Source organism: Bufo bufo, chromosome 3, assembly GCF_905171765.1.
Source record: "Bufo bufo chromosome 3, aBufBuf1.1, whole genome shotgun sequence".
NCBI classification, from domain to species: Eukaryota; Metazoa; Chordata; class Amphibia; order Anura; family Bufonidae; genus Bufo; species Bufo bufo.
In genome coordinates, this window is record NC_053391.1 from 118,390,783 (window position 1) to 118,414,500 (window position 23,718).

Genomic DNA, 23,718 nt, shown 5'->3' on the forward strand with positions numbered 1-23,718 from the left:
ACCGTATGTTGTGTTCATAGTGTTTTAATAGTAGTTTATTTGAATTTTATATACGCAAAACATCGAACTCTACACATCAATACTTCTATCCAGAAGAAGGCAAATTTGAGACGATTTAAAAACATTCACCGAAATTTATTTTTATTTTTCGTTTTTATTAGGCACTGTTCACACCACGTCCGCTACAGTTGCAGATATCTGCCATAGACAACCATTGCAAAAAAATTGTATATTTATATGGCACTGTATGCTGGCCAGGTTTATAAACCAAAATGAAACTGTTTTGGTTTACGTCCAGTCCATGGAAGTCTGTGGATATGTACAATATGGCATGTACTTTGGGAGACTTTCCTGAAGTATACACTAAGGCCTCGTTCACACTTGAGTCAATCACAGATTCCACGGACAGAACGCTTAATGATTGAGTTTTAATGTGATTATTCACACCGCGGGGCAGTGGAAAGATCACGCAGACATGCACCACTTAGGTCTGTGATGTGGACCAAACATGCCCATTGAAAACTATGTCACGACACCTATGACGACATCCGTTCTGTCTCACAGACTGTTGGTAGGAGACGCTCTGGAATTTAATTTTCAGCCTAGCAATGTCCATGGAATATGAATGACACACGGAGGTCAAAAAATAGACACGCGTGATCTTTCCATGAATGACACACAGAGGGCCAAAAAACAGACACGCGGACCAAACAGTTCCTCACGGATGAAACATAGGCGTCAAACTGACACGGAAATGTGAACGAGGCCTAAGCTTACACACCGAACTTCATGAGACAATAGCTTTGTTTTGTTTTTTATGAATTTTAAAGTTTAATAGTTCTTAATTAGAAATTGTATCACTTTTTCATTAAGACCTTTAGATTCGTTATAATAGGAGATCCCAAGTAGAACATGACATGTTCTGCTCTCTTGTCCACAGGTACCGGTGCGTCCTGCATATATCCTTTACTAGGAGCCACTCTGAATGGCTGGTATTTCCTCGCCACCGAAGTGGATGACATCTGTTATAATTATGCCAAGAAAAATGTAGAGCAGAATCATTTGGCGGATCTCATTAAAGGTATTTATCACGGACTTCAGATCTTCATCATAAATACTGCAAAAGTACCGAACACTGAAAATGGTGTTCGTACAATTTTAAAGGTTAAAATATGTATTGGTGTAGTGCAGAGGAAGTCGAATAACTGAATGCAAGATACATATGTAATGGGCTTATTTGTCTGCATTTCTCTTACACACTAGTCATTCATGAACATGGGGCTGTGCACGCATTTACAATGGTTTGTGTTTTTAGTTTCTTTACTTTCAAAGTTTGGAGTCACTTTAATTATTATTCTAGGAACTGAAGTTATGAGCAATTGTATCTGAATTGCACCTTTAAAGAAAATACATTTTTGTAAAAAAAAATTAAAAAAAATTGGGACTTTCTAACGTTCAGATGGTCCGTATTTGGTCAGTGACACATATGCAGATGCTTTGCAGTCAGTGACTTCCTGAAGTCTGGAACACTTGGACATCACCGAATGAGTCTCTGCTTGTTTGTGATTCTCTCAGACTTCAGTTTTGTGAAAAACAGGAGGCTCAGGTGACGTGACTGACTTGGCCATTGAAGAATATTCCATTTATTTGCCTTGGGGACTGTCCTACTTCAGTAAGTGGCATTTATCATGTAGAGAAAGTTAATACAAGCCACTTACTAATGTATTGTGATTCTCCTTATTGCTTCCTTTGCTGGCTGGATTCATTTTCCCATCACATTATACACTGCTTGTTTCCATGGTTACAGACCACCCTGCAATCCATCAGTGGTGGTCATGCTTGCACACTATAGGAAAAAGCACCAGCCTATGTGCGCTCCCATGCGGGACGGCCAACAGAGAGGCTGACGCTTTCTCCTATATTGTGCAAGCATGACCACCACTGATGGATTGCAGGGTGGTCTGTAAACGTGGAAACGAGCATTGTATAATGTGATGGAAAAAAGGAAGCAATATGGACAATCACAATACATTAGTAAGTGGCTTGTATTAACTTTCTGTACATGATAAATGCCACTTACTGAAGTGACACAACCCCTTGAATATGAGATTTTTTTTCTCATTTTTGTGTTTTCCTTTATCTTCCCTGTTCCCCTGGAACCATAAATTTTATTTATGGGACAAGTTGTACTTCCTAATGCCACCATTTAATATGGCTTACAGTGTAGTGGGAAGCGGGAAAAAAAATTCCAAGTGGGGTGGAATTGAAAAAAACCCAAAAACAATTCCACCAGTTTTACAGGTTTTGTCTCTGCGTCGTTCTCTATGCCGTAATACTGGGTCATTACGATTACACTGTTATATATATAAATATAAATATATTTATATATATATTTCCCAAAGAACGAGGCAGCACTTCCAGATTGGCGTGAAAGGGTGAAGACCCCAGACTTTAATTTCCCAGCAACGTTTCGGCCTACTCAATGAGGCCTTTGTCAAGCTATACAACAGTGCAATAACAGGGTATATATACCCAAAAGCCAGTGCAATCAAATCACATGATACAATTAGTGAAATCACATGGTATAAAAAAGTGCTCAGTCACATGACATCACAATCATTACAATAAATCCATTTAGTTACAAAATTGCTTAGAAAATTCAATAGTTCTGTAAAATCATTAAATACAGTGCAAGACATAAGTGTTGTAGATATACATATATCCTCTCCTATCCCAAAGATCTAAGAGTGTGTATATACAAAAGTGCTTAGTGCATGTAGTGAAGGGGTTAAAAACCATCTGTTGCAAAACAGGATACAGCCGTATCCCATTAATATATTAAAATAGTATTGCATACCATTAGTGGCTCAGTGCAGCCGCGAGTGTTTGGCGTCTCCCTCTGCGCTATGCGCCTGCGCTGAGTACTACAGTCAGCCCCGTCGGAACGTGATTTTAACAAGGGGGGGGGGGGGGGCGGAAGATGTGAGGCCGCACCAATGATGGGGGATTCGGAATGTGATTTTAACTGAGGGGGGGGGGGGGGGGGGGGAGAGGGGAGGCCGCACTGGCCACCAATGAATATAATATTGGGGAGGGAGGGGGTCTGCCCCCTCCTGCCTGGCAGCACCTGATCTCTTACAAGGGGCTATGATGAGCACAAATAACCCTTTAGGTGCGGCACCTGAGGGGTTAATTGTGCGGATCACAGCCCCCTGTAAGAGATCGGGTGCTGCCAGGCAGGAGGGGGCAGACCCCCTCCCTCCCCAATATTATATTCATTGGTGGCCAGTGCGGCCTCCCCTCTCCCCCCCCAGCAGGGGTCAGTCATGTACACAGTTCGTAGGATATTCTAACTTGAAACGTCCCCATCACTATGGGAACGCCTCTGTGTTAGAATTTACTGTCGGATATGAGTTTCACAATCTAACTCATATCCGACAGTATATTCTAACATAGAGGCGTTCCCATGGTGATGGGGACGCTTCAAGTTAAAATATACCATCGGATTGGAGAAAACTCCGATCCTATGGTATATTAACTCCTGACTTTACATTGAAAGTCAATGAGGGACGGATCCGTTTGCAATTGCACCATATTGTGTCAACGTCAAACGGATCCATCCACATTGACTTGCATTGTAAGTCAGGACGGATCCGTTTGGCTCTGCACGGCCAGGCGGACACCAAAACGACTTTTTTTTCATGTCCGTGGATCCTCCAAAAATCAAGGAAGACCCACGGACGAAAAAACGGTCACGTGTGCATGAGGCCTAAAAGAAATGAGAATGTTTCATATTGTAGCCTCCTGGGGGGTGGGGGCTAAAAAAAAAAAAAAGTAAAAAAACAACAAAAACGTTGCTGGGAAATTAAAGTTTGGGGTCTTCACCCTTTCACGCCAATCTGGAAGTGCTGCCTCGTTCTTTGGGAATTATATACTTTGGAGGAGAAGCCGACCTCCCTGGAGGAATTGCACCCAGTACACACTATCTGACTGTGCTGCTGCGGTATTTGCAAGAACATATTATATACCGTCGTTTTTCTTGAGTTTTAATACTGGGGAAAAATTATATATTTTTTTTTCTTTTCATTGCCATATTCTAACCCCCATATCATTTTTATAGTTGTGTTATGTCTACGGAGCTGTTTAGGGGCTTACTTTTTGCTGGACAATCTGTAGTTTTTATTGATACCATTTTGGAGATTGAATAAAATGTGATCAAAAAGTCACACAATTTTTTTTTGGGGCGTGACGCGATGAAAAAAAAAGACGAATTGGCAATTTTTTATGTTTTTCCCGTTACGCTATTTGTATGGGATAAATATCTTTATGTTTTAATAGTACTGGCGTTTTGGGACACAAAGTTTTTTTTGTTGTTTTTTTACTTTTTTTTTTTTTTAGCCCCCACCCCCCAGGAGGCTACAATATGAAACATTATTTCTTTTAGGCCTCATGCACACGACAGTATTTTTTCACGGTCCGCAAAAAGGGGTTCTGTTGGTCCGTGATCCGTGACCGTTTTTTCGTCCGTGGGTCTTCCTTAATTTTTGGAGGATCCACGGACATGAAAAAAAAGTAGTTTTGGTGTCTGCCTGGCCGAGCGGAGCCAAACGGATCCGTCCTGACTTACAATGCAAGTCAATGTGGACGGATCCGTTTGACGTTGACACAATATGGTGCAATTGCAAACGGATCCGTCCCCCATTGACTTTCAATGTAAAGTCAGGAGTTAATATACCATAGAATCTGAGTTTTCTCCATCACCATGGGAACGCCTCTATGTTAGAATATACCATCGGATTTGAGTTAGATCGTGAAACTCATATCCGACAGTATATTCTAACACAGAGGCGTTCCCATAGTGATGGGGACGCTTCAAGTTAGAATATCCTACGAACTGTGTACATGACTGCCCCCTGCTGCCTGGCAGCACCCGATCTTTTACAGGGGGCTGTGATCCGCACAATTAACCCCTCAGGTGCCGCACCTAAAGGGTTAATTGTGCGTATCATAGCCCCCTGTAAGAGACCAGGTGCTGCCAGGCAGGAGGGGGCAGACCCCCTCCCTCCCCAATATTATATTCATTGGTGGCCAGTGCAGCCTCCCCTCCCCCCCCCCCCTAGTTAAAATCACGTTCCCCATCATTGGTGGCAGTGGAGAGTTCCGATCGGAGTCCCAGTTTAAACACCAGCGGACAACTTACTTGCATCCAATCTGCCAGGGACGGGAACCTTGGTGCTTGAATGGAGGGGCTTTCAAATGGCAAGTTTTTTCTTCTTTATTTTTTTTTTTTAAGCTGTTAATGTATCATGAAATAATGAGGCAACAGGCCCCTTATTTAGTTAGTAGAAATTACTCCCCCGTTCGGAAATTTGCTCTTTTAGCAAGAGCGTCTTCTCCCTCCCGCTCTGGAGGACCAGACATGTCCATGCATTACATGAACAGTCCATAGATATCAGTTATTATCCTGTAATGATTTTTGTCCAAAGCAGACGGCCCTATTAATGAACCACGTTAATGTTCGGTATTATCTTTTTATAATAAGCATCAAAAGACCCAATGGGACCAACATCATGCCACAAAGAAAGGCATTGTGCGTTGTATGCGGTCCTCGGAATGGCAGGTTATGCTACAAATATATGTTTTTCTTTTTGTTATATTAAGAGTTATAATTAATTTAGAAATATATGGTAAGTGGCCCTGGGTGTTACCATGGAAACAGAATGAAAACCTCCATTGTTTAGGTCGCTGGCTGCATTCAGAGCACTTCTCAATAGAATAAAAGGTTTAGATTACAAACTTACCTCTGCTTTTTATATTTTTCACAATAAAGTAGCTTATTAAAAAAAAAAAATCCCTTTAAAGTTCTCTACAGATGTGTTTTCTCCATGTGAAGAAGGAATCGGCTATGCAGTCTGTTTAGGGAAAAACTGGCAGAATGGGTCAAAAAAAAAAGTTTAGAGGCTTTCAATTCAGAACTTTCATATGACACTGAAGTTGATTTGTCTCCATTTTGGCCCATTAACCACTTCATTACCGAGCGATTTTTCATTTTCTATTACTCCCCGCTAGGGATGAGCGAATCGACTTCGGATGAAACATCCAAAGTCGATTCGCATAAAACTTCGGTCCAAAAACCACTTCCCGAACTCTGGTTCGGTTCCAAGGTACCACTTGGAACCGAACCCGAGTTCAGGAAATAGTTTTTTTACAGTAAAAATTAACGAAGTCACGCAAGACTTCACAAAGTAATAACTTCGGCTCATCTGAGCCAATACATTCTAATACTGTACGGAGCATCATCCGAAGTCTATTCGCTCACCCCTACTCCCCGCCTTTCCAGAGCTATAACTTTTTTTTTTTTGCTGGATAAATTTGTCATTTCTAATGGCACCATTTAATATTGCATATGATGTAGCGGGAAGCTGGAAAAACTAATGGGGTGGAGTTGAGAAAAAAAATTGCAATTCCGCCACAGTTTGATGGGTTTTGTTTTTACAGTGTTCTTTATGCTGTAAAAATATGTTCACTCTATTCTGACGTTCAGTACGATTACAGCAATACCACATTTGTATATGCTTTTCAATACTTTAAAAAAGTAAAAAAAAAATGAAAAAATGATTTTTCATTTGCATGACCATATTCTGGTTTTCATAACTAGTAATAGTTACATATATGGAGCTGTGTGAGGGCTTATTTTTCAGGGCGATACTGTACTTTTATTGACACCATTTTGGAGTGTGTATGACTTTTTGATCACTTTTTATTCAGTTTTTTGGGGGGAGATGAAGTGACAAAAAAGGCTGAATTGGTGATTTTTTTTAATTTATTTTTTATTTTTTTGTGTGGCTGTGTTCACAGTACAGGATAAATACATTTATATTTTAATAGTACTGGCGTTTGTTTGGGAAGTGGCGGTGCAAATGATTTACGGTATTTTTAAGTTGGGGAAAGGGGGTGCTTTGAATTTATTTTATTTTTTTATAAAGCTTTTCCTAAACTTAATAAACTTTTTTTTTTTAACTTTTTTTTTCACTTTTTTAGACTACCCGTAGGGGACTTGAACATGCAGTCATGAGATCTCTTCTCCCATACACTGCAATTTCTATTGCAATTGGCGTGCAGCGGTCATGGGAAAAGCCTCTCGGATGCCGTGGTCACAATTGAGCACAGCATCTGAGGGGTTTAAATGTCTGCATTATCGCTGATCAGAGACATTTGCTCTGGGTCTCTGCTTTGTGGCCTGGTCATCTCCTGCTCCATGTTTAAAGACTCTACGGCGGTAAGGAAGTGGTTAAAATTTACTGTGGTCAACAATAAATGCTGTTATTGGGAATGCAGTTTAGTCAGAAAAGTTAGTTCACACATGACCACCAAATGCTAACATGAAACTGCGTAAGAATCTAAAAATCATCTGTCCTCCATTGGAAAGCTCACCATAAGGCCTCATGCACGTGACCGTATGTATTTTGCAGTTCACAAAACATGGATCCGCAAAATAGGGATGACGTCAGTTTTTTTTAAAAAGTAGAACACGTGGTATACTTGGCCACAAAATGTGGACTATTGACCCATTGAAGTCAATGGGTCAGGAAAAAAACGCTTACAACATGGACATCACACGGAGGTCATCTGTGCTTTGCGGATCACGTTTTGCGGCTGCAAAATACATATGGTTGTGTCTGTGCATGAGGCCTAACCAATGTCTGGCTCTGGACTCCTACTACTGGAAATAGTTGTGACATGTTCTCTGGAAGCAGGAGGCGTGCTTCATCCTCTAAAAGCTGGAAAAGCTCCGCTATCTGCAGAACTCCCATAGAAATGAATGGTGCTACGGTCATTTTAGGGGAGCTGCAGGGGGACGGGGCTCCCGTTCTCGTGAATGGTAGGGGTCCCAGCAGTAGGACCCCCACCGATCTTAAAGTTATCCCCTGTCGTGTGGATAGGGGATAACTTGTATGAACCGGAATACCCCTTTAAGTGTCTCACGCACACATTCATGCCCCCTTAAGTGGTCCCCACACAGTGATGCCCTTTAAGTACCTCCACACAGAGTGATGCACTTTAAGACAGAACCCCCCTCCCCCAAAGTGATGTCCCCTTAAGTGGTCCCTGTAAAATGACGTTTCACTTTGTGGTGTCTGTGGCTCAGCGCATCATACCTGCCAGCACTGAATCACCGATGGCAGAACAGTGGTGAAGCAGGGCGCTGGCGGCATAATAATAGAATGCTGTGGTGGTGCTCGGTTTTAATTGGTATTTTAGTGTCGGTGAATGCTACTGTGCAGTGATCTTTCCCCATCATCTTCTGCAGTACATACATTTCCAGTGAAATGTTCGAATTTGCCTCACTCTAAGGCCTCCTGCACACGGACGTTTTTTTTTCCCGTTTACTGGACGTTTTTTGCGTTCCGTATACGGAACCATTCATTTCAATGGTTCCGCAAAAAAAAACGGAATGTACTCCGTATGCATTCCGTTTCCGTATTTCCGTTTTTCCGTTCCGTTTTAACATAGAACATGTCCTATTATTGCCCGCAAATCACGTTCCGTGGCTCCATTCAAGTCAATGGGTCCGCAAAAAAAAACGGAACACATACGGAAATGCATCCGTATGTCTTCCGTTTCCGTTCCGTTTTTTGCTGAACCATCTATTGAAAATGTTATGCCCAGCCCAATTTTATCTATGTAATTACTGTATACTGTATATGCCATACGGAAAAACGGAACAGAAAAACGGAACAAAAACGGAAACACAACGGAAACAAAAAACGGACCGCAAAACACTGAAAAAGCCATACGGTCGTGTGCAATAGGCCTAATGCATTTTGCTTATGTCTTTCAGTGGTTAAAGTCCCGCAGAAAACACTTCTGATGGATGCATTAAAAGAGGAATCTGGCATCATCTATGACTTCTGTATGTGCAATCCTCCTTTTTTCGCCAATCAGATGGAAGCTCAGGTACAGCAGCATCATATTGCATTGATTCAGTTACGGATGTGGGGGAATTTTCTAGGTCTAGCTGTCCTGATGTGTGGTCCACCTGCAGCGTCCATAGCATTTTCCATTGCATCTCTAATTGTGCTTTTAATTTCAAGAGAAAGACGGCCGGGTAGCCTAGATTGGCTGCAGTAGTGGAGTACAAATCGACCAGCCATAACAGTCAGGATAGGCATATGTAGTGGCCTCTGAAAACCATGTCCAATAGAGCATCCGTGTTATGTGCTGGAAATAGAAGTTAGATCCATGGAGGCACATCACAAATTCCAAGACTTAAAGGATCTGCGGGGTGCCAGGTACCAGAGGGCACCTCAAGAGGACATGTGCAGTCCCATGCCTGGACGGGTCCGAGCTGTTTATACAGCATGAAGGGGATCTGCACAGTGTTAGGCCCCATTCACACAACAATATTTTTGGTCCACGTCTGATACGCATTTTTTGTGCATTGCACATTAATTTCTATGGGTCTGCAAAAAATAAAAACGGACATACGGATGCTTTCTGCATCCGTATGTCCGTTCCGCAGCCCGGCTAAAAAGATAGACCATGTCCTTTTCTTGTCTGTTTTGCGGACAAGGATAGGCATTGTTACAATGGGTCTCCAAAAAAAAACTGATGCAACACTGACGTCACACAGAACTCATCTGTATTTTTTGCGGATCCACAATTTGCCGACCGTAAACGACATACAGTCGTGTGAATGCACCCTTAGGCCTCTTTCACACGGGCGTGTTTTCCGCGCGGGTGCAATGCGTGAGGTGAACGCATTACACACCCGCACTGAATTCGGACCCATTCATTTCAATGGGGCTGTGCACATGAGCGGTGATTTTCACGCATCTCTTGTGCGTTGCGTGAAAATCGCAGCATGCTCTATATTGTGCGTTTTTTACGCAACGCAGGCCCCATAGAAGTGAATGGGGCTGCGTGAAAATAGCAAGCATCCGCAAGCAAGTGCGGATGCGGTGCGATTTTCACGCATGGTTGCTAGGCGACGATCGGGATGGGGACCCGATCATTATTATTTTTCCTTATAACATGGTTATAAGGGAAATAAATAGCATTCTTAATACAGAATGCAAAGTAAATTTAAAAAAATAAAATAATAATGTAAACTCACCTCATCCACTTGTTTGCGCAGCCCTGCTTGTCTTCTTTCTTCTTTGAGGACCTGGGAGGAAAAGGACCTTTTGGTGACATCACTGCTCTCATCACATGATCCATCACATGATCCATCACCCCTCCAGCCCTATTGTACTAAGCATTCTGTATTAAGAATGCTATTATTTTCCCTTCTAACCATGTTATAATGGAAAATAATAAAATATACACAACACCGATCCCAAACCCAAAGAAGTTCGGGTCTGGGTACCAAACATTAAAATGCTTTGCACTCGCGCGGAAAAATCGCACATTTTCCTGCAACGCACCCGCATCTTTTCCCGCGACGCCTGTGTGAAAGAGGCCTTAGGCTGGTGTTTTAATGTCATGGTTGATCAGTGTATCTGTACAGCAGCCAAATACAGGGGACCATATTAACACAGAAGGAATTCATGACCAAATCTGTCTCATTTTTATCTGTTCCGTATACCAGATCTCCTGTGCACACTGAACTGTGCTGCACGAGATGCTCCTCGCTGATTTCCGCTTCCTGAGGTTTCCAAGGCAGCTCTTATTAACGGAAATGTTTCTGTACTTTGAACTGCCCTGGAATAGTCTTCATGGCTGAACTTTCATGGATTAAACGTGTTGGCGCAGTCACCAGAGGAAATGCATCCGAATAGTGGCATAACCTTCATTTGATGGAATTTTTATGTGGCAAGTACAGCAGATTTGGGGGGAAAAGGATACATCAGTGAGGCCGAGGCTCAGTTATTTACATATATAGCCTGCTTTTTACACCGCCACTCTGGAGGATTCAGGGTGCCACTCAGTGGCAAGATGGTTCTAAGGGTTGCATTTACCCTGTTAAGACATATCATTGTATTAGGTCGATTAGTGAGAGCGATGAGCCAAAGGCCTCAACCATCAATTCATTTGTAATGATCATCAGAATGAAAAAATGGTGGTAATTGGGTAGGATTAACAACAGTACACCAGCCAGTTTTATTTTAAAGGGGTATTCCCATCTCAGACATTGATGCAGATCGCTAGGATGTGCCATCAGTGTCAGATAGTTGCAGGTCCCACCCCCTGGGACCCGCTGCTATCTCTAAAACAAGGCTTCCAAAGAATACGGTATGTGCTCTCTAATTACCGCAATGAAATTTTCGAAAACAGCTAAGCAAGCACACTTGGCTTGTTTTGGAAGCCCTATAGCGGTGAATGGGAGCACCCCACTCGTGCATGGCCACCTCTCCTTTTACCGCTATGGGACTGCAGGAAATAGCAGAGCCAGTGCTCAGCTATTTTTGGAAATCCCATAGCAGTGAATGGACAGGTGGCCGTGCAATCGCCTACTCTTTGTTCACTTCAGGGGGCCTGTTCTGAAGATGGGGACCTGTTCTGGGAGACACTCCTATCTGACATTGATGGCATGTCCTAGCGCTATGCCATCAATGTCTGAGATGAGAATACCCTTTTAACCATCGATATAAAGGGAAATACTAAGCTAAGTTTGTAAGAATGCCTTGCAACATATTTATTATGTAGTTTTGGACACATGACAAAGGGTGTGCTTCGCAGGAAACAACAGGCTTCACTTAAAAGATGGTGTAAAGTTAGGCAAAAATGTCTAGGGCTATAATTGCACGTGATGCAGATTTTGTGGGTTTTTCCGTTCCGATTCTCCTGCTGTACTACAGCTTTTACAGCACCAGCAAAGTGTTTGCGATTGGACAAATCTCAGGTACGCTTTGCTTTTTTCTTTCGGGCGGTAATTGACCAGCCGTGCGGATTTGGAAATGCAGCATGTCCACTGTTTGTGCGGATTTCCCCCTTTTTAAATGAAAGGGTAAAGCCTGCAGCGAAATCCACAACAAAATCTGCAAGTAACACGTGTGGATTTTGATGTGGATTTGTTGTGGAAATGCACAGAAATCCTATTGGAAATTTTGTGCGGCATTTCTGCAAGTCTACCTGCCCCCGTGTGCAGCTAGCCCAAAGATACACCATATTAATTATCCAGCATGAGCCACTGTGATAATTCTGGCAGTTTTTACACTCTCATAGTAAAGGTGGATTTAGACAAAACCATAATCATCCAGATTATCGGGAACGTTCCTGCAAATGCTCTTTACAGATAATCTCGACATCTCAATGTGCTGCCATCCTGTCGTTCGTTCATGCACTCCAATCATCGTTCCTGGGCAGCAGATCGTGCTGTCTAAACAGCAATCTCCCGCCCAGAAACAATGATTGCGATCCCTCGTCCCCATACTGCGAAGGAGACTCATTTACATGCAGCGGTCTCCTTCACTGAGCGAGCTGCCAACTGTCGGGGAGGAACGCTTCCTTCCCGACAATCGGCCCGTCATACCTGCCTTAAATCTGCCCCAGTTTGTTAGTTCTATCTATGCCGGGGTGACCTCTGCTTTTATAATGATGATACACAATCTTGGCTAAAATTATCAGATATTCTACATACTTCATTTATTTCACTTATTTACCTTTTAAAGCTACATGATTTCTGTGTGTACTGTCCATAGTAAAATTGGATTCCTCATCTGCCCTCACAGGGAGTGAACTCCAGAAACCCCCGCAGGCCACCCCCCAGCTCTGTAAATACTGGGGGCATTACAGAGATCATGGCTGAGGGGGGAGAGTTAGAGTTCGTAAAAAGAATCATCCATGACAGTCTTCAGCTGAAGAAGAGATTAAGGTGAGTCGTTTTAGGGTGGCTTAGAAAAGACACGTGTAATGTAATGGACGACCACGTAATGTGAAAATGCCTAGAGCGTCCCATTGTCAGTTGGGTCATTATGTTCATTCATATTACTAGAGGAGCCTGTGTCCTTCAGGATAATGTAAAGGTAAGTGATCACAGTGTAAGGCCTTATTCACACGTCCGTTGTTTCTTTCCTGATCTGTTCCGTTTTTTGCGGAACAGATCTGGACCCATTCATTTTCAATGGGTCCTGAAAAAAAATCAGACATTGAGCTGTCCGTTTTTTTTCAGGACCCATTGAAAATGAATGTGTCCAGATCTGGTCCAGATCTGTTCCGCAAAAAACGGAACAGATCAGGAAAGAAACAACGGACGTGTGAATGGACCCTAAGAGTACTACGGGCTTTACAGTATTTTTTTTACTTTGCTGTAAGAACGCCATACAGGGTCCGAGAATCTGTCCCGTGTATGGGAAAATTTTGAACATGAAATTGCATAGTGATATTTTCCAGCATGAGGGTACATTCACACGACCGTATAATTTGATCCGCGTCAGATCCGCATCCGTTATGCATTTTGCGGAATAGATGTGGATCCATTCATTCCTATGGGGGAATAAAATGTGCGGACAATGTTCAGTATGTTGTCCGCATCCGTGTTTCCGCATTTATTTATTTTTTGCGGACTGTAAAAAACGGAAGACATACGGAACACAAACGTAAGTCAATTGTCCGCAAAATGCGGACACACGGGCAAAACAGAAAGAATTACACACGGTTGTGTGAATGTACCTTGAAGGTGAATCTGCTAATAGATGAATGTGTCAGGTAGATCTGTCTGTGGGAAGAAGCACTTGCTTCCTGAGAGAAGGGACTTGGTGGAGGAGACCAAAAATACAGTTGCGGGAAAAAAAAGTTGGTGTTTTTCCACAGCAAAACTTGCCTATCCATAGAGTAGGTGATTAACCCTTAGGATACCGGAGGTTTTAGCGGTTTCATTTTTCTTCCCTATTTTCCGTGAGCCATAACTTTTTTATGTTTCCGGTCACATAGCTGTATGAGGGCTTATTTTTTGTGGGACAGGTTGTACGTTCTATTACCACCATTAATTATGGCATAAAATGTAGTGGGAAGCGGTAAAAGAATTCCAAATGGGGTGGAATTGGAAAAAAAACTGCCATTTCTCCACATTTTTACAGGTTTTGTTCCCACGGCGTTTCGTTTACGCAAAACTGACCCATGCGCTTCATTCTCTGGGTCAGTAGGATTACAATGATACCACATATGTGTAGGTTTTTTATGTCTGAATAGTGTAAATACATTTAAAGGGGTTCTGCAGTTTTTTAAAACTGCAGCTCTATCCTCTGGATAGATCGTCAGCATCTGCCGATCAGCTGTTTGAGAAGGCAGCGGTTTTGGCAGTAGCGCCATGGCCTTCTCCCTGTTTTCCACAGGCCCAGTGACGTCACAACTAGTATCACTGGCCTGGGCGCAGCTAAGCTCTATTCAAGTGAACAGAGCTTTTCTGCGCCCAGGCCATTGATCTAGTAGTGATGTAACTGGGCCTGCGGTAAACAGCGAGAAGGCCGCGGCGCCACTGCCTTCTCTAACAGCTGATCGGCAGAGGTCCCGGGTGTCGGACCCCCGCTGATCAGATGCTGCTGATCTATCCAGAGGACAGATTATCAGTTTAAAAAAAACTGCAGAACCCCTTTAAACTTTGATTAAAAAATAAATACATTTTTGCATCACCATATTCTGACCCCCATAACTTTTTTTATACTTGTCTACTGAGCTGTTTAGGGGCTCATTTTTTGCGGAACAATCTGTAGTTTTTATTGATTCCATTTTGGAGTGTGCGTGACTTTTTGATGACATTTTATAACTTTTTTTTGGGGTAAGAGAAGCGATGAAAAAATGGCGAATAGGCCATTTTGACCCTTTCTTCCGTTACGCCATTCGCTGTATTGAAATTTGTTTATATTTTAATAGTATGGTCTTTTTTGGTTGCGATGATACCCGTGATGTTTGTATTTATTGTTATTTAGGTATTTTATTTTTTAATTATACGGAATGGGGGGTGATTTAAACCTTTTTATTTATTTTATTTTTTACTTTTTTTTTTTTTTGTGATCATTTTGAAGGTCTTATAAATAATGTTTTTTGATTTTGTTCTACAGGGATTTTTAATTTGATATTGAAACCCTATTTTGCTCTTTCTTATCCTGGCCTGCCATCTGGTGGCCAAAATAAGATTTGCAGCATTAATACTTTCTGCTTCGTCAGCGAGGCTGAAAGTATTCAGCGCAACTACAGATGCCCATTTTGGCCACCAGGGGCATCAGTAGCAAGCTCGGAAGCGCTTCCGGGTTTTTGCAGCATTTAGATGCCGTGACCTCACTTGGTCACGGCATCTAAAGCATTTAATTACCGCTATCGGCATTATTGCCGGTCACGGTAATTAGCGGCAGGTCTCTGCTGTTTGAAACGTGCAGCGGGGGTCTTGTTTACACATCGGCGCTGGTTAAACTTTTATATTTTTTATATATTTTTTCACTTTTTAAAATTTTTTGTAATGATTTTGAAGCTCATATATGAGCCTATAAAATCTTTTTAATCATTTTGAACCATCGTTTATTTTTAAAATGACTTTATTACTGTGAATTGCTCATTTCTTATGTTGGCCTGCCAAAATAAGAATTGCAGCATGAATGCTGTGAGTCTCGTCAGCGAGACTCACAGCATTAGAAGCAACTACGGACATCCCCATTGGCCACAGGGGTTGTCGGTAGGAAGCCCGGAAGCGCAAGCTTCCAGGTTTTTGACCATTTTAGATGCCGTGATCTCACTTGATCACGGCATCTATAGCCTTTTAATTACCGGGATTGGCATTATTGCCGGTCACGGTATTTAGCGGCAGATCTCTGCTGTTTGAAACAGCAGAGACCTGCTGGCCACGATGCCCGCTGCACGTGCGAGCGGGCGCCATGTTTGCCTATCGCTCCAGCTCTGTACATGTATGGCTCTGGTAGCGAACGGGTTAAATCTTAGATTTCTGAGGACCCCACCAATCACTAGAATCAGGGCCCCGAGGTCCCAGTCCTCACCAGTAAGAACACGGGAAATGACTGTTCTCAATTGTGATGGCACTCCATATATACTTACAGGAGTTGTCCAAGATTATAAAAGTAATGACCTATCCTCAGTGTAGTCTGATTGGCTGGGGTCTCACACTCTGCACCCCCACCAATCAGCTGGTCCGCAGTAGCTCCGGCGTCTGAACCACATTGCTCTGACCACTGTGTAGTGGACAGAGCAGTATACTGCAGCACTGCTCCCAGAAAGCTGATCAGCAGGGGTGCAGAGTGTCAGACCACTGCCGATTAGATAGTGATGGTCTGTCCTAGGTATAGACCTTTATGGACAACCCCTTTAAGGAAATTTATAGACGCCTCAGATTCTCATTTCACTGGCCATTAGGGTACCGCTACACAGTGACGTGTCGCATGAAAGTTGTTCTAATGATTTGTCAATGGTGTGGCAAAGTGACATGGGACTACGATTTGACATACCCAAAGAATCCAGATTTTGTGTCACATGTCGCAGGTCACGTGCAGCTTTTCGATCATTGGCTTAAATGGAAGTCACACACGACTCACCTGCGACTTGGTTTTGTTTTCACAGCCAAATCACAGTCCTGATATAGTTGCACAACAGCAAGATGCAGAGAAGTCGCATACATTTTTACATCGTGCAACTTTTCTGCGTCTTGCTGTCACACGTCCTATGTCATCTTGTAGCCGTACCCTTAGAATCGGGAGACATTTATCAATGCTTTTACTCCACAATTGTGGCGTAAAAAAGCCGTACATTATGGCGTACGGCATCGGTGCACCATAACTTGCGACTTTTTGAGCTTCTCAGCACTTTTCTGAAGTGCCAAGAAAAAAGGCGTGTGACTTAGCGGAATGGGGCGTGGATTCCTGCCGCCGCATTTACCTATAACTTTCGCCAAAAAGTAGTGGAAGTTATAACTGGCGTAGACTTCAGTTTCTGGCGCACACGGCAGGGCAGAGATGCGCCTGATTTATTTATAGGCTTCTGCCTCTTAACAAATCAGGCGCATCTCACGCCAGCGCAGGGACATCAAGACTGGCGGATCCATCTCCATGATATATCTATATGATGTAGTCTATGAACACATAAAACAGGCAATTGCCGTTTTTTTTCCCAGAGTTGTGGTTGCATTAACCTGAGGATAAACATATCGGTTACTTCTTAGTTTCCAACGCTATTATATTAGATCATTGTCTATATTATTGCATGCTACATTACTAGAGCGCTTCCATGTTACAAGGAAATGTCTTCTGCTTGACTGTTCACGTGTAATATGTTGTGTCTGGCTGATAGGGTGTCAGCGGGTGGTATTTCTGCTTAATTACAAAGAAAATCCTAGAGTTTGACAGCTGATCTGGCCCCACCACTGTGACAGTATTCTCTGCTTACCGCTAAACCCAAGGCCCTGTGTGCCCCCCACTCTTATCTTCCCTTGTAACAGTCAAGTGCGCTATTAAGCATGATTTAAGAAGACTGTCTTGTGCCTGACATTGACAGCGAACACAAGTGACGCCAATGCTATGTGATTAGTAAACAGATGGGTCCCCCGACTTAAATCCTGGCCATGACTGCACAGAGAGAGAGAGCTAAATCCTGCAGGGATCTTTATTCAGATGAACAGCCCAAAACACATTGCCTGGTGCTCCTACATTGCTGCCAAAAGCTCGATCGGCGGGACCTGATATACAGCAGAGGCGCTGGTGAAGCCTAATTGGTATTGTGTAGGAGCTATATGCCATAGGACAGAGGCGTCCTCACTGTAAAGCATTGTGTTCCTGTGAATTCATAGGCTGATTTATAAAGATATCAGAACACAATTAGACTAGAACAGTGGTGGCGAACCTATGGCACGGGTGCAAGAGGCGGCACGCCGAGCCCTCTCTGTGGGCACCCGCCCCTGAAAAAAGTCTATGGTGTACCAATATGCCTTAGACTGCTCCTGGCATTCATCAGCGCAGGGCGCACTGTGAACAGCACAGGCAGGGCACTGGATGTAGGCAGGCTATTATAGATAAGTGATAAAGTACATGGAAGATATACTATTGGACTGTAGTATTCTGGTTAAATTGCCGTGTTGGCACTTTGCAATAAATAAGTGGGTTTTGGGTTGCAGTTTGGGCACTCGGTCTCTAAACGGTTCGACATCGCTGGACTAGAATGTAGTCACGTTTTACCATCGACCGGGCGCTGTGTTTCAGAGGAGGGGGCTTTATGATATTTTGGTCACATGCGCTTCTATCTGCAGCTGGGTGTCCGAAGGGGACAGTAACGGTGGCCATACACATTAGTCTAAAGTTGATCAAAATGGACAATTTCAACCAGAACAAACGTTCGTCGGGTGACATTTAACAACAAATGATCGTTTTAGCCGACCGATGATGGACCATCATGGTTTGAAAAGAAGTCGGCCATGTTTAATATTTTCTTCCGATTAGTCGGGCAAAGGATTGTTGTGAACGAAAGATCTTTCTTTGAAAGAATGTTCCCAGAAAGGTCTTTTATGGACCAAGATACGCATAGCTGTGTCTGTGAACCACTGTTCAGCCAGCTTCTAGCCACTTTAAATGGGTTGTCCGCTTATCCTATATTGATGAGCTATGCTCAGGATTGGCGGGGGTCCGGCAGTCAGGCCCGCGGATCTGATATTGGTGGCCTATAACTGAGGAAAGGTCATCAATATAGGATAAGCGGACAACCCCTTAAAGGTGGCCAAGCAGAGGGATGTGCCTTTAGTCATTGTGAAAGCGGCCCACAGCCCTTTTTAATTCCACAGCTTTTTCTTTTTCATTAAAGGGGTTGACTCACTTCACCAAATGGCATTTATCACGTAGAGAAAGTTAATACAAGGCACTTACTAATGTATTGTGATTGTCCATATTGCCTCCTTTGCTGGCTGGATTCATTTTTCCATCACATTATACACTGCTTGTTTCCACGGTTATGACCACCCTGCAATCTAACAGCGGTGGCCGTGCTTGCACACTATCCAGAGGATAGATCATCAGTAAAAAAAACAATATCGGAATACCCTTTTAACTTTCTCTACATGATAAATGCCATTTGCTGAAGTGACACAACCCCTTTAAGAACACATTTAAAAAAAAATATATATGTATTCCCTGGATAGAGGCTGCTGGAGCGTTCTTTTGGCCTCTGATAGGTTACTGTGCATCAGTTTTCAACAATATAGAAGCAGGCCTTGCTTTCCTATACAGAATGCCAGCTCAAAAACATGACGTGCGGTATGCCTGAAGTAGAACTATACAGTGATATATGTTATGTGATGTATGAAATTTTCCGGATATATGCCTCCAGTGAAAGGCTTAAACGCAACGTTCACAAAACCTAACTTGCAGAAGAAGCGATTGTACTGCTGGTTTAGTGATATGGCCCCTTCCTAGTTTTTACCTGCACAGCAGCACTCTCAGAAACCTGATTCACTCTTGTCCATTGGTTGTATTTGGTATTGCAGCTCAGCCCCGTTCCTTCTGGCCTCGCGCACAAACCACGGAGCCGCAAAATAAGGGCACTTTCCGTGTGCAATCCACATGGAAATGACTATTCTTGTTAGCAGTACAGGTACAGACAAGAATAGGACCCATTCTATAATTTGCGGAACAGACACACGGGTGCAAATGTCACGGATGTAGTAGGGGAGAACACCAAAAGACAACAAGAAGGAAGGGAAAAGACACTAGGCCTCACCGCTAGGGAAGGAAAAGGGTCACCACCTATCAGGGCCGGTGCAAGGATTTTTGCCGCCGTAGGCAAGATAAAAATTGCCGCCCCCCCCCCCCCCCTTAATCAGATGATCTGCCCATATCATGACATCACATATGTTCCACCCCTTTCTCAGCATTTAAATTAAAAGAACTGCTATGTTTCCCTTAGGGTTAATCAAGCTTCTTGTAGCCGTCTCCCTGACAGCCGCTAGAGGTGCTTCCGCGATTCTCACTGTGAAAATTACAGTGGGAAGACGCGGAACATAGTTTTGAATGCATGCGCATTCGCAGCTGAGAGGAGGATTGGGGAGAAAAGTTCCCAGTGCCGGAGCTGGAGAAAGGTAAGTGGCTGAAGGGGTTTTAACCCCTTCAGCCCAGTGGGAGGGGGACACGAGGGTGCCCCACTCCTAACAACTATATAGTGCCAGGAAAATGAGTTTGTTTTCCTGGCACTATAGTGCTCCTTTACCACCAGTACTGCACAGGGTCTTTTCTCTGCAGGAACAGGCTATAGACACCAGTACCACTACATTAAACTGTAGTGGTTCTGGGACTATAGTGTCCTTTTTGGCTCCATTCACACGTCCGAAATTTCGTTCTGCATTTTTCGGAACGGAATTGCGGACCCATTCATTCCTATGGGGCAGCACGATGTGCTGCCTGGACACGCACTTCCGTTCCGCAAAAAAATAGAACATGTCCTATTCTTGTCCGCAATTGCGGACAAGAACAGGCATATTCTATTAGTGCCGGCAATGTGCGGTCCGCAAAATGCGGAACGCACATTGTTGCTTTCCGTGTTTTGCGGATCAGCGGCTCCGAATATCCACAAAACACGTTGCGGACGTGTGAATGGAGCCTTAATGTGAGGTAAATTAGTTTCCAATGTAGTATTAATAAACAATTAAATAATAAACATATTGCATAGTCTACTTACCACCAGGACAATAAGATGATCTGGTCTCTGGCTGCAGTCTGGCTCTGGGGACTCCCTTGTTTTCTCTCTTCTCCCCCCTCCCTCCCTTGTTTTCTCTCTTCTCCCCCCTCCCTCCCTTGTCACTCTCTTATCCCCCCCCCTCTCTTGTCACTCTCATTCCCCCCCCTCTCTTGTCACTCTCATTCCCCCCCCTCTCTTGTCACTCTCATTCCCCCCCCTCTCTTGTCACTCTCATTCCCCCCCCTCTCTTGTCACTCTCATTCCCCCCCCCCTCTCTTGTCACTCTCATTCCCCCCCCTCTCTTGTCACTCTCATCCCCCCCCCCCTCTCTTGTCACTCTCATTCCCCCCCTCTCTTGTCACTCTCCCCCCCCCCCCTCTCTTGTCACTCTCACCCCCCCCCCTCTTGTCACTCTCATTTACCCCCCCCCCCACTCCCTTGTCACTCTCATTTACTCCCCCCCCCCCACTCCCTTGTCACTCTCATTTACTCCCCCCCCCACTCCCTTATCACTCTCATTTACTCCCCCCCTCCACTCCCTTGTCACTCTCATTTACTCCCCCCCACTCCCTTGTCACTCTCATTTACTCCCCCCCCCCCCACTCCCTTGTCACTCTCATTTACTCCCCCCCCCCACTCCCTTGTCACTCTCATTTACTCCCCCCCCCCACTCCCTTGTCACTCTCATTTACTCCCCCCCCCCCACTCCCTTGTCACTCTCATTTACTCCCCCCCACTCCCTTGTCACTCTCATTTACTCCCCCCTCCTCCCTTGTCACTCTCATTTACTCCCCCCCCTCCTCCCTTGTCACTCTCATTTACTCCCCCCCCCTCCTCCCTTGTCACTCTCATTTACTCCCCCCCCCTCCTCCCTTGTCACTCTCATTTACTCCTCCCCCCCCTCCTCCCTTGTCACTCTCATTTACTCCCCCCCCTCCTCCCTTGTCACTCTCATTTACTCCCCCCCCCCTCCTCCCTTGTCACTCTCATTTACTCCCCCCCCCTCCTCCCTTGTCACTCTCATTTACTCCCCCCCCTCCTCCCTTGTCACTCTCATTTACTCCCCCCCCCCCCTCCCTTGTCACTCTCATTTACTCCCCCCCCCCCCTCCCCCCTTGTCACTCTCATTTACTCCCCCCCTCCTCCCTTGTCACTCTCATTTACTCCCCCCCCCCCTCCTCCCTTGTCACTCTCATTTACTCCCCCCCCCCTCCTCCCTTGTCACTCTCATTTACTCCCCCCCCCCCCTCCTCCCTTGTCACACTCATTCCCCCCCACCTCTAGTGTAGTGTGGCCGAGCTCTGTTCAGTCCGCGGTACAGGAGCATTTGTTTCCTGTACCCGGCCGGACTGAAAAGAAGTGCACACTAAGTGAGCACTTCCTGTCAGTCCGGCCGGGTACAGGAAACAAAAGCTACACGCTACATTAGAGGCGCTTCCCTCCTGTCAGTCCCTCTCTTCAGGCTGCGCACAATCATAGACGCACCAGCCAGGGCAGTGCGGCAGCCGCCCGATGCGGGGGAGGGCCCGTCGCCGTACTTTAAAAAAAAAAAAACTTGCGGCAAGGCTTTTTTTTTTAAACCGCACGAGGCCGGCACCCCCTGCTAAATTGCGCCCTAGGTGGCTGCCTAGGTCGCCTTACAGGTGGCGCCGGCCCTGCCACCTATAAAACCCTGCTCCTGGCCCTAACTCCTATCCGTATGGGCACCTCTCGATGGTAGAGATGCCCATACACAGGAACCTAGAAAACCCTGGTGGCCCTCGGATGCCCTAATGGTAATGACAGGGCAGAGACAACGCGCTCCTTCTCTGGTGAAGGAACCAGCGTCTCGCTGAGGCCTAGTAAACAACAAAGGTGGGGGGAATACAAAATACAACAAGCGGAACACCTAACTTCGGAGGCTGATGGATGATGGATGAACAGGACTTCAACTAGAACCACACTCCAGCTCTTCCAAAAACCAAATGAAGCTATCCAGAGCAAGGAGTGATGGGTAAAGTCAGACTAAATAGGGGGAGGTAAAGTTCACATGATCCAGACCTGAACAGGAGGTGTGGACATGCAAGCAACACACAGACAAAGTGAAACCAAAACCAAAAGAGGCTGTCAGATCACTAATGTGCAGATAATCTTTCAGACCTTCTAAAACCTGTCACCGATGTGACAGCAGACAGCACAGGGATGACATTCATGTGCTGTCCATTTTATTTTTTTGCGGAGCCATAGAAATGCGGTCCATGTGCAATCCGCAAAATAAGCATATTAGACACAGATACAAAATATACGCATGAGACCTTTAAACTGGACTAAGCTTTGATACCATACGCAGCCCATAGACAAATGAGGCGCTGTTCTAAGTCTCAGCTCTTACTTTACCAGACTGGAAAAAAAAAAGCCAAACGTGAAAACAAGAAGCCAATATCCTCTACAGCGTGGACGTGTATCTGGATTGTTACTTAGATTTTGGCTTTTTATAAAGCCCCAATTGTGGTACCTGAGGTCTTTGTCTAGCAAAACGTGCAATCAATTATCACCCCATGCCCCATTTCCACAGTGGGACATCAGAGCGACTTAAAATTGATTAATTAATACAAATCAGAAATTGTGCTTCCCATGTTCGTGCTGTTGCAGGAGAAATGTCAAGATGTCTGAATCGCTACCTAATAATTTATTCATAATACAAGGGATGCTGGGCTGCCCTTGGCTCGTATGTATTTTCCTGCAGCGGTTTAAGGCTCCCCTATTATTTACCCTGTCGGTTATTTCTTTCTAGATGGTACAGCTGCATGCTGGGTAAAAAGTGCAGTTTGGCTCCATTGAAGGAAGAGCTGCGAATACAAGGGGTAAGGTTTATTCCTATAGTTATTATTCCATCGTTGCCATTTTTGCTGCTGAATTAGAATTTGATGATGGATTTGAAGTGTGCCGCCAGCTGGGAGAGGCTTTATTACACTTCTGCTATTGAAAAGGAAAAACTGTTTCTAAAGGTACTTTCACACTAGCGTTTTTTTCTTTCTAGTAAAACTGATCAGTTTTATCCTAATGCATTCTGAATGGAGAGCATTCCGTTTAGGATGCTTCAGTTCAGTCCCTCTTACGTTCTTTGGCCGGAGAAAATAC

General features: G+C 44.3%; 1 protein-coding gene across 2 annotated transcripts in view; it reads left to right on the plus strand.

Annotated features, from left to right (window-relative positions):
• METTL16 (methyltransferase like 16) overlaps window positions 1-23,718 on the plus strand; it is a 90,646-nt gene that overhangs the window by 25,544 nt on the left and 41,384 nt on the right. For both annotated transcript variants that reach the window (XM_040423497.1, XM_040423498.1), the window contains exons 4-7: window positions 941-1,081; window positions 8,843-8,958; window positions 12,675-12,817; window positions 23,372-23,441. In XM_040423497.1, the coding sequence (XP_040279431.1) occupies window positions 941-1,081; window positions 8,843-8,958; window positions 12,675-12,817; window positions 23,372-23,441 (470 nt within the window). The remainder of the gene's footprint in view (window positions 1-940; window positions 1,082-8,842; window positions 8,959-12,674; window positions 12,818-23,371; window positions 23,442-23,718) is intronic.